General features: G+C 49.9%; 1 protein-coding gene across 2 annotated transcripts in view; it reads left to right on the top strand.

The window, feature by feature from the left end:
* ZBTB16 (zinc finger and BTB domain containing 16) overlaps positions 1-13,680 on the top strand; it is a 176,044-nt gene that overhangs the window by 87,458 nt on the left and 74,906 nt on the right. For both annotated transcript variants that reach the window (XM_004585084.3, XM_058663892.1), the window contains exon 3: positions 2,656-2,753. In XM_004585084.3, the coding sequence (XP_004585141.1) occupies positions 2,656-2,753 (98 nt within the window). The remainder of the gene's footprint in view (positions 1-2,655; positions 2,754-13,680) is intronic.

Genomic DNA, 13,680 nt, shown 5'->3' with positions numbered 1-13,680 from the left:
TCTTGTCAGAATACCAGATATTGGAGGACATCACAGGGAGTGGTGGCAGGTGAGGCATGATTCAGGAAGAATCATCATCTCACTTAGAGGACTCCTGTGAGGCTGGGTGAAAGGAAGTGGGTAGGAATTTTTAATAAGCAAAGTTAAGATGTTAACTGCATTGTTTAGAGGGGAGAAAGAGTAGACTATGGTAGTGTGGCTTGTCCAAGGTCTTAAAGTGAATTAATGACTGAATCAGAATGGGGATCCAATTCTTGCTCACTGGGCGTCTTTCCTCCATCCTGCAGCCTTGGTACTAAAAGGGCAAGCATAACCACCTTTCCCACTATACAAATCCAGTTGGCCAACAAGGACCACTTCTGCCCCTTGCTACGCCAGTCTGTGGGCATCTAGAGAGAAGACAATGGTGATAACCTGAGCGTCAGGGGCAGTTTATTTGTTCTGGAACCCTTGGAGGGATCAGATGGGAGCCCCAGAAGGAAGTTTTGTCTGGAGATGGCTCCTAAAATCTGAAGACTGAACACTGGGAGTCCTTTTGAAAAACAGGTGTGGATGGCTGCCTGCCTTCTTGCTCCTCCTGGCAGCCATTCTGAGAGCTGAGCACCACTGACAAATCGCCAGCAAGGCAAAGGAGGGGAATGAAATGAAGGGAATCCCCCCCTGCTCTGCCCTCCACCAAGCCTCACTGTGATTGTGTGTATGAAGTTCACCTGCCCAACCCTTTGTGACATGAGCCTTTGCCACTCTGCCGTGTGTCTCTGAAAAAGCAAGCATCCATCATCCCTGAGCAAGGGACAGAAATATTCTGCTACTATGTGTGTATGTATGTGCACATGCACAATCATGTGTGTATGTGGGCAGGTATATGCATGCACCTCCCTGGATATATATTTAAAAACATACTTTACCCCAAACACAATTGGGACATGTCCCAGTACCCAGGGTTGTGAAATATATTTGGAGTAAAGAATGTTCAGTTCAGATGTTCTGTACTGTTACTGTTTCTCAATTTGGATGGATCAGCAATGGCTGGGAGTTAAGATAACGTGAGGCGGAGGGGGTGGAATGGGCTACAGGGATGGGTGTATTTGTGTGTGAGTCTGTGCTCGCCTGTGTGCACTTAGGATTGAGAAATCATTTGTCTTTGGCAAGGGAGTCAAGAGAAAGTAAGCAAACAAGACAGTGTGGTTGAGAAAGAGTTCTGTGAAGAGAACTGTGTGTGATGCTCTTGGAAGGCTGCCCATGTTGGACATCGCAGGCTATCCTCAGATCATGGCGCCTGCAAACTGGGTGCTGGAGGTCCCTGGATTAGGCTACCACATGACCTGGACACACTGCTGTGTTCTCACTCTGGGATTTAGAGGGTGGTGGCAGTAGTTGGCTTTGATACATTGTTGTGGTCTGGGCTCTAGGGTTTGAATCTGGGTGCTGCTGGCTTAGGTGCCTGGTATGTACCTCCTTTGCCATCCCTGGTTTTATACCAAAGCAGTGCTGTACCAACTGTTTTACCACTGCAACATTTGGATTGCAGCAGGTTGTTGGCTCTCAGAGTGCTTGGTGTTCTTTCATGTCTGTCCTGTAGATCCTACCTCTGGCTGCCACTGCCTGCCCTGGTTCTTCTGGCCCAGGGCCCTGGAGATGTTGTGAGGAAGGTGCTGACTAGGACAGAGGTGGAAGCTGCATCCTGGACCCAGCAGTGGCACACAGGGCCTGAGAATGGGAGTGTGGGCAGTTGGCAAATGAGTATCCTGGGGCAGCTGATGGCTCAGGGCTTCTCCCCTGTTTGGATTCCCTGCTCGCTTCCCTGTTTCCTGTGTCTAACTGGCCTTATGGCCAACTCATGACTAAAACAGGGTCTGCAGTTAAGCAGGGAGCACTGTTGTATGCTTGGCCTGTCACCAGTTGTTGCAGGAGCCTCTGTCTTCGCAGGGGTGAGCACACATTTCAGATACTACGTGAGAAAGGGCTTTGGAAAGCCTCAAGTGGTGACTCTCACCTTGTGTCTATAGGATGTTGTCTGGTTTCTTGAAAGCCTTCTTTCTTTTGAGGCAAGACATAGTGGGAAGAGTTTAAAAGCTGGTTCCCAAGGAGGGGTATGTGTGCTGGGGTTACTTTAGCACCTGGAACATCTGGATGACCTGAGAGGGGAGGCCTATAGGAGCCGTAGAGACACTGGTTCCTTCATCAGCTTATTCCAGTGCACCGTGCACTAGAGAGGCCATTGGAACTAGAGAACAGACCCAGGTGCAGCTCTCCTGAGTTTTGCAGGTGAAGGGGGAACCCAAGCACATACATGGTCAAGGTACAGAAAAGCTAGCAGGCCTCTTAACATTGGTTTGGTAATGCTGAGTGCTTCTTTTTCCCTTCCTCTGTCACCTTGATCTGTGTTCCAGTGGGTGAAGCAGCAGGCTGTGCTCTGTTCTTCTGACACTTGTTCAAGAGCAAGAAAGAAACTCTGGGTTGGCAGCAGTCTGTGGGCAAAAAGGGGTGGCTGAGGCAGTCTGAGAACCTAGGGCTGTGTCTGCATTCATGCTGTGCCCTCCAGCTGCCATCTTGTTTGCCTGTGGAGGGATGGCCACCAAGCCACCAGGTGGGGTGGGCCTGGCTTCTCTCCAGCCTGAGCAGAAGCAACCTGTCTTTTGCTTTCCCTTACAGGAAGCTGCACAGTGGGATGAAGACGTACGGGTGTGAGCTCTGCGGAAAGCGGTTCCTGGATAGTTTGCGTCTGAGAATGCACTTACTGGCTCATTCAGGTAGGCAAGGATGCCTTAACTGCCTCACCCGGCCATTTTTACCCCTGATCAGAGCCTGCTGTGACTCGGATGTCACCCTTCCCATGCCCCGTCTGCCAGCCAAGGCCTTGGGGTGTCTTGTCCTGAGACTCTCATGGGTTTCTGGAGCAGGAAAACCATCTCTATGGCATGCCTCTCTGTTTGCACCCACCCTTCTGCTCCCCTGGATCTCCCAGGGTGAAGTTGGGCACCCAGTGCCCTGTGCGGTCTACCTTCCTAAGTAGACTGCAGTTTCATTAGCAAAACAGTTGTGGAATTAGGTTCTCGCTGTCTAATGAATCTGACTATTGGGTTCACATTATACAGGAGCCTTTAATTAAATAGATATAGAAAGGTTGGAACACAAAGCTAGTTATAGCGTGCTGTCTTTTGCAAGTTAATTTTATCCAATTCTAGTGGGGTTGACTATGTGGCTGCTGGTAATTTTGCTCATGTTTGGGCAAAGCTGCTCTGCTCCACGAGGCATGGAAAGTGGAGAAGCCCCTGACAGTCAGCAGGCCCCCAGTATTCTTGGGAAGGGGAGGATTCAGCAGGCTGGGTGCTGCAGCCTTAACAACACACAGAGGTCATCTACATCCAGTAGTAGACCCCTCAGTACTTTCTGCCAGGGGCGTGCTCAGTTACCTTGCCATTCAGTTTGGCAATCACTTGGGGAGAGGAGCTGTTTTAGTACTGGTCTTGCTCTCCGTTTACTTAGGCAATGGCCAGGTCTGTCTTTTTCCCCAAATTGCTGCAAGCTCTGGCCTGCCAGGTACTTCTGTGATTATGAAATGAGCATGGGCATTAGGCTTGGGCAGGGGAGGGTTCAGGTCATGTTTGTGACCTCGGCCCAGATGTATTCTGTGAACCCCAGTTGCTGTCTCAGTCAAGTGCAGTGTTGCTAATATAATAATTATATATATATATATTTATGTATAATAGTTGTTATATATATATGTAGTTGTTCAGTAATAGTTGGCAGAGTATATGTGTGTGTATTTGTATATAGAAGACAACAAATCTGTAGTATTGTAGCAGATCCCTGCAGTATAAATGGCATTTAGTGAATGTCAGTGGCTTCAGTTTGCACCTTCAGCTCCTTCATCCTACCCCCCAAAGCTGTCCTTTAGCTTCTTGCTCCAGAGACTCTGTTCCTGGGAGCCGTGTGTGCTCTGCTTTCTCCCTACACCGTCGTGGCCGCAGTGTGAAGGGCTTTGCTGCAGACACCTCTTCTTCAGCTTGATTGCCTGGCTGTAGAGCCACCCTGGGGCCCCTTGCAGTCCATCCCAAAGTGCCTAGCCTCTTGTTTCCCATTCTCCCTGTTTGCAGATCCAGGGACTTGGCCACCCCTGGCAGCTGTCTGTCTCAGTGTGTCTGCTCCACCATGGTTTCCTTGTGTGTTCTGCTTCCCTCTCCCGTGGGGCCTCCATACCCCACCTCTTGCTTTCTTGACCCAACCTTGTCTTGCCCACCTTCTCAGAGACCCAAGTCCAGGCTTTCTTGCCTGCAGTTCCCGCTTGGCGCTCATGAATGCTTAGGTATTGCTGCTTTAGTGATGTGTGCCTTGCAGCTTCTTGCTTCTCTCCAGCTTTGGTGTGTGCTTTCGTAAAGTGCCTGCCAACCTGGTTAGCCACCCCTGTTCCATCTTTTCTCTGGTGTTGGTCATGTTGAAAGGAGGTCATGTTGAAAGCTTCCTTGTCCTCTGGAACTTGGTCCCTGTGACCCATTTCTTGAGTCCAACATACAGGCTGGACATAATCTCTGCTTGTTGAGTTGCTTTTGTGCTGCTTGCTTTTTGAGTGCACTCCATCTGTCTGCTTAGGGCAGCCCTACCAGCGTCCCTTCTACAGTGCTCTCCTCAGCTGTTCACTATCTACAGCCAGAAACAATCATGCCCTCCTCTGGGTACCCACATTTCTTTACCGGAAACCCTCTTTGAACTCAGTCTTTCTTTGTGTTAGGGGTACTCATGACCTTCCTTGACCTCTCCTACATGAAAGGCAGAGCGATAGCGATAGAAGGATTTGGGCACCCATCACTAGATATTATGAACTTGGGAAAGAAATGTGAATTAACATGGGTATAAATGGGGCACACCTGGAGGTGGAAGAAGCCCATCAAGGTCATGCTTTGTAATGCCATGCTTTGTAGGCAGTAGGCCTTAGTAAGGGTGACTTTCCCTGCCCTCTGTTCTAGTAACAGACCTGAAGCTACTACTCAGGGACACGATCTGTCTTCATTGTGTTTGGCACGTTGCCTGGCACACTGGAGTGATCAGTGTTTATTGAATGAATGAGTGCAAACTGGGAGGAAGTTGGTGAACAGCTCAGGAGAACTCTGGTCTTCTGCCTGGGCAGGATCTCACCAGAGGGGCAGCCTGGAGCCCCCTGGCACACATGGCACCCTCTTCCAGATGGGGAAGGTGCAGCTGGGTAGAAGTTAGCTGCTGTCTGTCCTGTGGAGCACACATACTAGCCCTGTTGGGTGGGGCAGCTGGGGGTTGAAAGAGGGCTGCCTTGACACATTCAGATGGGCTTGGTGTCCCCCCAGTCACACAAGAAGGGGACTTTGTTATCTCTTTCCTTACCCCACCACTAGGAAGCAGATATTGCCTTAGGGGAGTGCTCTCCGGTTCTACTTGAGAGAGCCCTTGGAGTTCCCATGGTCTCCTGTGAGTGCCTGGAGGCCATGGGAGCTGGGACCTGTGACTCTGCTTTTCCCTTTGCCTGCCTGTCGCCATGGACAGGGCAGCTGATTGTGTGGAATGACTTGTCCCTCAGGGCAGATTTGGGGCTGGGCAGATGTGAAGAATCACACTGGTGAGTAGCTCAGAGCTTACAGAGTTGGACATGTCCCGTGCATACCTGCTCTCCCACGTATCCCTCACCCTCACAGGGGTGTCTTGAAAACAACACAGTGCAGGGGGTTAGTGAGGCCAGGGCCATCCTTAGTGCCGCTTGTCTGAAGATACCTGGCCTTACTGGGCTGGTTCTGACAGCTTCCAGTGGAGGTTTTTACCTGTTCTGATTGCTGCCCTCCAGTGCCAGCTCACAGAGCTGTGTGATGCTTTAGCAGAGATGCTAAACTGAAAGGCCTGAGACAGTCTTGCTGCTGCTGGGGTTTGGAGGCTCCAGGCAGGCAGCAGAAGGTCGGAAGGAACCTGCAGGTCTGTAGTGCAGACCCATTTTCCGGAGCTCACCGGGAAGGTGCAGAGGCTGTGGGGGAGCCTAAAGGGTGACAATCACTCCATGTCCCTGAGCACCCCCTTTGGTGAACAAAGAGCCTGAATCTGTCTGGGAGTCACAGCCATTCCCTTCCATGTGTTTGTGCCTGCTGTTTTTTGGGGCTGGGTGGAAGAGCTGCTCAGAGCTCACTTCCTTGCTCGCTCTGTGTGCTGCGGCCCCGCCCCCTCTTGGCTAGCACTGCCAGTGTTTGTTATTGTAGTTCTGGCGCCCAGCCACGCCTGGCTGGGAGCCAGACTTGTGGGTACAGTATGTACAGTGAGTGCTGAGCCAAGTTTGTCATCATACACGATTAATTTTTTTTCCCTAATCTGGTAGGGGTGGGGTGAAGGAAGAGGCAAGGAATGAGTTTCTCTGATGCTGGCAAACAGGCCACATGGAATTCTGCAGAGATGTTCATTACAAGAAAGCCAGAGAATGTTCCTGCCTCATTCTCCCCCACAGCCAGTCCTTAGCTTCCTCCTCTCCTCCGAGTTTCCTATCAGATGGAATCAGCCTGTAGGAGATCGACAGTGCAGGGCCTTATTTCCAGTGACTGGAATACTAAATTTACACTCCTAAATCAGTTTGCATTGTGTCGAAATTGACAATTTGTTTAATTGGAAGTTTGCCCCGTAGGAGGCCCTTCTGAGAGACCATGGTTTCTCTCTCTCTTACTTTCTTCTTTTTTTTTTCTTCCTAGTGTTTTTAAGACCTTAACTGGTAGTAGGCAATGTTCAGTTTAATTGGAGTTTTTATTTGGATTTGAATGTGTAAACTAGTCAAGTGTTCATGAGATATACCTGGTAATAACAAGAAATTTAAATGAACCAACTGTAAACTGAGTTGTGAACTACCGAGTTGGCTGGCCGGGACTTGCACGTGCAGAGGCAGGTTTGGAGGGTCTGAAGGGTTTGAGCGTTGGGGACAGGGCCATGGTGGGGTGGGAAGAAAGGCAATCTCAGGGGCTTTGCAAAGCTTGCACCTGGGGAGAGGGGGAAACTTGGGGGCTGGATGGTGGCTGACCTGCCCTTTGTGGTCACAGGGTCCAGAAGCATCTGTGCATTCAGTATCTCCGTGCCTCTTGTCGTTCGGCACAAACTGCCCATGTCTCCAGCTGAGTCTGCAATGGGCCCTAGGATGGCTGCTGTTCATCCAGTGGTGTTTCCCATGGCTGGGGTTCATATTCTGATGGATTAGAAGAAATTACACACTTAGCCCTGTTTTTGATTGGGTTGTAAAGCTATTAAAGGTTTGCATATTTGTGTGGTCTGGTCCTGTTTGGGGTGCACCATGTTTTCAAATCCCATGAAGGTAAGCACATGTCGCAGATCTGGCTCTGTGTACTGCCAGCATCCCTGCCCTCATGGAGTTTCCATCCACCACATCAGTGAGATCATGACACAAGAATGGAGTGTGGGCTGCAGGACAGGGAACTGTGCAGGCAGGGGGTGTTCCAGAGGAGAGCAGGGAAGGGTGAATTGGTGAAGGATGTGGAGCTAGGAGCCCAAGCCACTGATGGGAAGTGGGGTCAGCTGGGCATGCAGGAGGACAGAGTGCAGAGTGTGCAGGGAGAAATGGCAAGAGGCATTTGAAGGCCTTGAGTGGCCAAATGCTTGGTATTTTCCTGAAGCAAGCTTGGGAAGGGAGAGACATATTTTCTTTCTGAAACAGAAGGGACTCTGGGATTGCTGATGCAGACTAGATGGGAATTTGGGAGAAGTCAGAGTGGCATGTCCACGTTGGATATAGCTGGAGTGTGGGGAATTCTGTGCTAGGGAGGGACATGTAATCCTTTTGGGGGAGTTGGTCCTGCCAGGGGCCAGATCCCCTCTTCTCCCTCCTGCCATACCCTTCTCCGAGCTGTGAACCAGGAATATGAGGAAGCACCTCTGAGACTGGGCCTTCCCTGAGTCACAGCCACAGGAGAATATGGGCTTCACTGATGGGTTTTCGGATTCCAGCAGTGACAAGGGGTGGCTGGGATCTGTGATGTAGAACCAGGATCATCTGTCCTGCAGGAAAGAGGAAGCCCTGGGACCAGAAACCAGATTGATTCTCTTTTGCTTTCTCCTGTTGTAATCTCCTGGAAGAAGAGAATATGATCAGATGGCAAAGATTTGTATCTTTTCTTTGCATCTTATTTCTCTTTTCTTCCTGCCTTCCCTCCCTTCTTCGCTCTTTTCCTCCCTCCTTCCTTTCCCTCCTTCCTTTCCCTCCCCCTTTCCTCCCTTCCTGGAACCTTAGGGTCTAAAGACGGGGATCTCTGGTCTTGTGGCAGCACTAAGCTTGCAGCTTCCTTCTCTTTTTTCCCCTCTCTCTTCCCAAACTTGTGATCTTCTCAGAGAAAGATGGGGGCACTGCTAGGCATGGGAGAAGACATGGCCAGCCTGTTCCTTCTTGGCCTGCACTCTGGCCACCTCTCCTTCCTACTTCAGCTAGCTCTGCCTTCAGGGTAGCAGCCGGATGCAACGCAGGAGCCCACCTGGCCTGGATCCTAAGATGCAGGCACCTTGGAGAGGGTGAGTTGTGAGAGTTGAAGATCAAAGATCAGAGAGTCCTCCCTTGGGTCTGTGTGGGTAGAGAGCAGGGTGAAAGGAACGCTGTTTTCTCCGGTTCTCTCTCTCGAACACACTCCTCTCTCTCTCCCCCTCCCTCTGGAGTTGGCCTGCTTCCCGAACTTTTTCCCAGAGTGGTGTCGTCACTGGCCTGCCGGCAGGTCTGGATGTTCTGCCAGCATTCCAGAGAGTTTATGATGGCTTGCAGATGCGCCTCCAAGAACACACTGTACCCAAAGCAGAAATTAATGCAGGCTTGACTGCCGTCCAAGCCCATACACAGGAGAGAGGAAAAAGAAAACAAAAACTGTTTAATGCTGTTTATAAATTATACACTGACTGATGAAAAATACATTTCTCTTCTGCCCCTTTCTCCTCACCCCTTGCCTCGCTGCCCCCTCCTCAGCTCCCCGCCCCTTCTCACTTTCTGCCTCAAGAGCTTCAACGAAGACTGAAAGAATATAGTTTTGCTTTTCAGCTCCCGTTTTGGCTGGGAGCCGAAACCCTACTGCTGATTCACTGCCAGAGTGTTTTTCCCTTTTACCTGATGAAATATACTGATTTTCCAGCCCAGATGGATGTTGTTGATTTTTGTTGTCTGGGTCGTTTTTTGTTGTGGTTGTTATTATTTGGTAGCTTTTTTTGGGGACCAGGGATTTTGTTGACAGCAAATGTCTGGTTCTATGATGGCAGGAGGTGTGATGCTGGCCCCCGGGGTACACAGATCTCTTGAATCTGTCCACTCCGAGGGTCCTGGAGGGTGCGTCCAGGCCCCCTAGCCCCCGAAGACCCCTCATCAGGACCAGCTGAGAAAGTTGGGAAAGTTGAGTGCAGGTCATTGTAATAGACAGTGTCTTTACCTCCTGTCTTTCAGTTTTGCACCTTTCACCCCCTGTGTGAGGAAGAAGAGGTTCATGTCTCTACCACCCCCCAACTATACATGTCCCTGTCTCCATATGGTGCCTTAGCAGGGGTTGGGGAGGATGGCTTATCTACCCCTTTGGATCGCAGCCTATCCCCCTTCCTCACCCACCCCCAACCCAATTCATTCTATAAATTCGTTTCCACATTATGTCTATCCATTTACATGGCTTTTGTGTTTTTTAATACTGCTAATGTTTATCATTTGCCCAACAGGCTCGACAGATTTTGCTTCCTGTAGAGCGTCGCGGCTGTAGAGCCCCCTGGTTGCTAAGGAGCAGTCTCCCCGTACTGTAATGGGCTGATTTTGTATTCTGCTCAGCGCTGTCTCTTATTTTTGTATGCAAGACAAAGTGTTTTGATGGAGGACGATTGCGGCAGTGTCTGGAGGCTGTTTGGAGTTTTATGGGCTGTACAGTACACTGTGTGCTCTCTGAACAGAACACAGGCTGTTGAATTTGGGATTGGATTTGTCATCCCCCATCCCCCCCACCCCCCCAGAGAGGAGCCTGTCAGATAGAACATTACTTTAAGGGTGGAGGAAAAGTGGAAATTATGTAATAATCTTCCTCCTTCTTTCTCTCTCTCTCTCTCTCTCTCTGATTTTTCTATGCCAGAATAGGGTGGTTTCTCCCACACAGCCCCATGGCTGCACATGCGTGTGCAGAGCTGGCTGCTGACGTCCCTGTTAGACACTGAAGGGTACCTTGAGGGTAGCTTCAGGGGCATCTGTCTATCCACTGTTGATTCTCATTCTGTCCTGTCTTCTTCCTTGCTGCTTCCCTCCGTCCTAAGGGCTGGCCCTAGTTTTTGTCTGAATACAAATGGATCATGGGTTTCAGAGTTGGCATTATTTGCATGGGATCCACCCAAAGGCAGTGCTGGTTTGTTTCTCACTTCCAAGCTCTTTTCACCTTTCTTTGGCTTCCTAAGCATGCACCCTGCTGGAAGGATTCTTGGTGTTGGGAGAGGGATTCCATGGCCTCCTTCTTCCCCAACTCCTTTCCCTGGCCATGCCTGGGTCTCGGTTTCTGAGGCTGTGCTGCTACGGCTCAGGTGCTGCTTTGCCTCACCACCACACTGCTGCAGGAAGTGCAGTCCTCCCAGTGCGCTCAGCTCTCAGTGGCAGGTGTCTGCTTTTTAGCATTGCTTCTCTCTTCCATTTCCCTCCAGTCTTCTCTCATCTCACTTCATGTTTTTGTCCTTGTATCTGTGTCAACCTCAGGCTCTCTTGACCATCCTGTGTATATTTCCTATCTTCCCTCGTACGTCTTTGCCTTGATTTCCATCTGTCCTGGGTTGTCTTCGCACTGTCTGCCTGTCTCCAGATCCCTCCCTCCCTGAAAATTTCTCAGCCTGCAACTTGGGCAGTCGTTGAAAGAGGGAACAAAATGTCACTCTCAGCCAGAGGCCTGGGAATAGCTCTTGAGCCAATGACTGGACAATGTTCTCAACTCCCAAAACCTTAACTTTTGACTTTTTCCTCATGAGGGTAAGTGTAGGGCTTCTCTGCCTTGGCTATTGCTTTTCCTGGATCCCTGTATTTTTGTTTTGTTTTGTTTTGTTTTGTTTTGTTTTGTTTTGTTTTGTTTTGTTTTTCCCCAAGTTGTGTTGAGGCTGTGCACGAAGTAGACGAGCAGGGTTAGGCGTTGTAAGGTCCTCACTGGAATTTGCCACTCCAGGTTCACCTTGGTGATGTTGAGACTCCTGGACTGCACGCCGAGTACAGAAACCTTACAGATGGTTTTCCTCATGTGTCTGCCCTCTAGGAAACTTCCAATAAGTGTTTGCTGAATAAATCACCATCCTGTCATTCATGTGTTTGGTGACGGGCTGATTTGGGCAATGGTGGGGACTGAGGTATACACAGATTCACTGAGGTATACACACATCACTCATGAAGAGAGCTGTTCCAGGGCACAAACTGGTGTCAGGGAGAGGCCCGAAGCGCTGGCTTTCTCAGCATCCAGGGGAATGGACTGAGGGTGAGGGGAGCTGCTGGTGGAAGACTCTCTTGAATGGAGAGCCTCGTGGGCTGCAGATGGGGTGGGGACATCTGCTCAGCTCTGGGGACTCAGAGTGTGGGGCAGTGGAGCTCACAGGCCTTGGGTCTGTATTCCACGGGCTCAGGCCAGATCCTTCTGCTAAGAGTCAGCTGTAGCTCGGCCCTGTGTACTTGGAAGTCTCCTGGTCTTCCATAGTCTGTTCTCAGCAAAGCCAGTTGGTAGGGAAAGACCCCAGGCACCTTTTCACCCAGAGGCACCAGGTAGATGGGCAACTAGTCTCCACACTGCCCCTTGGTGACTTTCAGAGAGGTGGTGCAGTGTGTACCTGCCCAGGTGGTCCAGCAGCCTGCACCTCTGTGGTTTGTGTGTGGTTTTGTGTGTGCCTGGGAATGTTTTGAACAAGAACCATTGGGGAGAGGGGCATGGAGGTGATGGGGCACACATATGGAGGTCTGAGGGATTGTTCTGTGGGGCAGGCAGATTCACCATTTTGGGGGCCAGTAGAGGAAATTGGCTTGGACAGATCTTTGGGTGGGAAGTCCTTCCCAGCTGGAAGGCAGGAGAAGCTGCTGTTGTGTTCCCAGCTGGAAGGCAGGAGAAGCTGCCGTTGTGTTCCCAGCAGTGAGGGGCTGAGTCCTAAGCAGAGTGCTCTGTGTATGTGTGTGTGTGGTGGGGGGGCATGGTGGAGGATATATGCACATCTGTGTGGGGTTGTGTGAGGGACAAAAAGAGATTGAGAAACAGCGTTTACATGAAATACTCAAAATTGTTCTTTTGCTGTAATGGGCCCGCACAGACCATTACCTTAAGATTTAAAACCTAAATGTGCTCATCATATCTGGTGACTTCCACTGACATTCATGCTTGATTGCAAAGCCTGCTCTACCTTTGCATCAGAACCGGTCATTGGTTATTAGTTCTCGGATGTTGCAGGTGCCGATGGCCTTGGATTCTGCCCTGCGGCTTGCCGTGGTTGTGTGATGGCTGCATGTGCTGCTCAGCCAGACCCTGCCCAGGAAAAACAGCCTCTTTTACCTTTATGGGCCTGGCCTGGGGTTTCCGAGGAATGGAGCGGGCTAAAGCAGGACCTGGGTTGACTTTGGAGGGGATAAAAGTTTGTGATTTTTTTTCCGTGTAAGAATTTGCGTTTCCTATGAATGATTCTGTGTTCCGTGCACTACTATGCATTTTCATAACTGTCTCCTCTGCTTTGGGTAAAGGAAGGGAGGGAAAAAATAACAGCAGCAGCGTTCTGTGGGCAAAGGAAGAAAACAAGAGAATGGGGCAGAGAACAGGCTAAATTTAAAATTGTAATTGGCTGACTTCCACTGGCTTGCGGGTGTTTTAATGACTCATAATAACTTCATTTAAAACCAGCTGAGCAGAAAATAGATTGGAGAGGAGCCTCGGGCCATTATGGATTTGTTTTTTTTGACAAGCTCGGTTTTCAGCAGTCAGGAAGGCTCTCAGAGAGGGCTTGGCTGAGTTTCTGTGTCTCTCTCCCTCTCCTTCTCTCTCTCCCTCCTTCACCCCTCCCACTCAGGTTTGGTGGTCTGCCCAGCAGAGATGTACAGAAACCAGGACTAATTTATTATTATTTTTTTTAGATTCTCCCCCCAACCTTTTATTTTTAACTGATTAAAAATAGATGTCTTGAGGTAATATTTTAGCATCGGTAGGATTTTTTTCACTTTTGATGTAGCAAATGGAACATAAATAAAATTGTGTTAGAAATTACAGAATTAGGTAGTAAAGCAACTCCAGAGCCTGCATTCCCCGTGCCATTCTGCTTTTCCCCCAGTCCTAGTCCATAATTATGGGGCGTTTCCCCAGGCTCCTCCGCCTTCTGAGGGTGGACTCTGCCTTTGAATAGTGAGATTCTTTTGTCATCCTGGCAGCAGCTAGGTGGTTCTTTAGAACTCACTGGGGTTTGGACTGGATTGGTGAGTCTGGTTATCCAGTCAGCCCTGGGAAGTACAAACTTTGGGAGTTGTTGGAAGAGATTGTAGTGTGCCCCTGGCCATTTGGAGTAGACCTTGTCCATCCTCCCATCCCTGTACCAGAAATAGGGCCAGGTTGGCCAGATGTCCCTTTCTCTTGTTCTGTTAAAAGCTTACTTAAGGCCCGGTGCAATGGCTCAATTGGCTAAATCTTCCTTCTAATTGTTGGCATCCCCCATTGGGTGCTGGTTTGTGTCCCAGCT

The sequence above is a fragment of the Ochotona princeps genome, chromosome 4, assembly GCF_030435755.1.
Source record: "Ochotona princeps isolate mOchPri1 chromosome 4, mOchPri1.hap1, whole genome shotgun sequence".
NCBI classification, from domain to species: Eukaryota; Metazoa; Chordata; class Mammalia; order Lagomorpha; family Ochotonidae; genus Ochotona; species Ochotona princeps.
The sequence above is the reverse complement of the archived record's forward strand: the minus strand, read 5'-3'. Positions and strand labels throughout refer to the sequence as shown.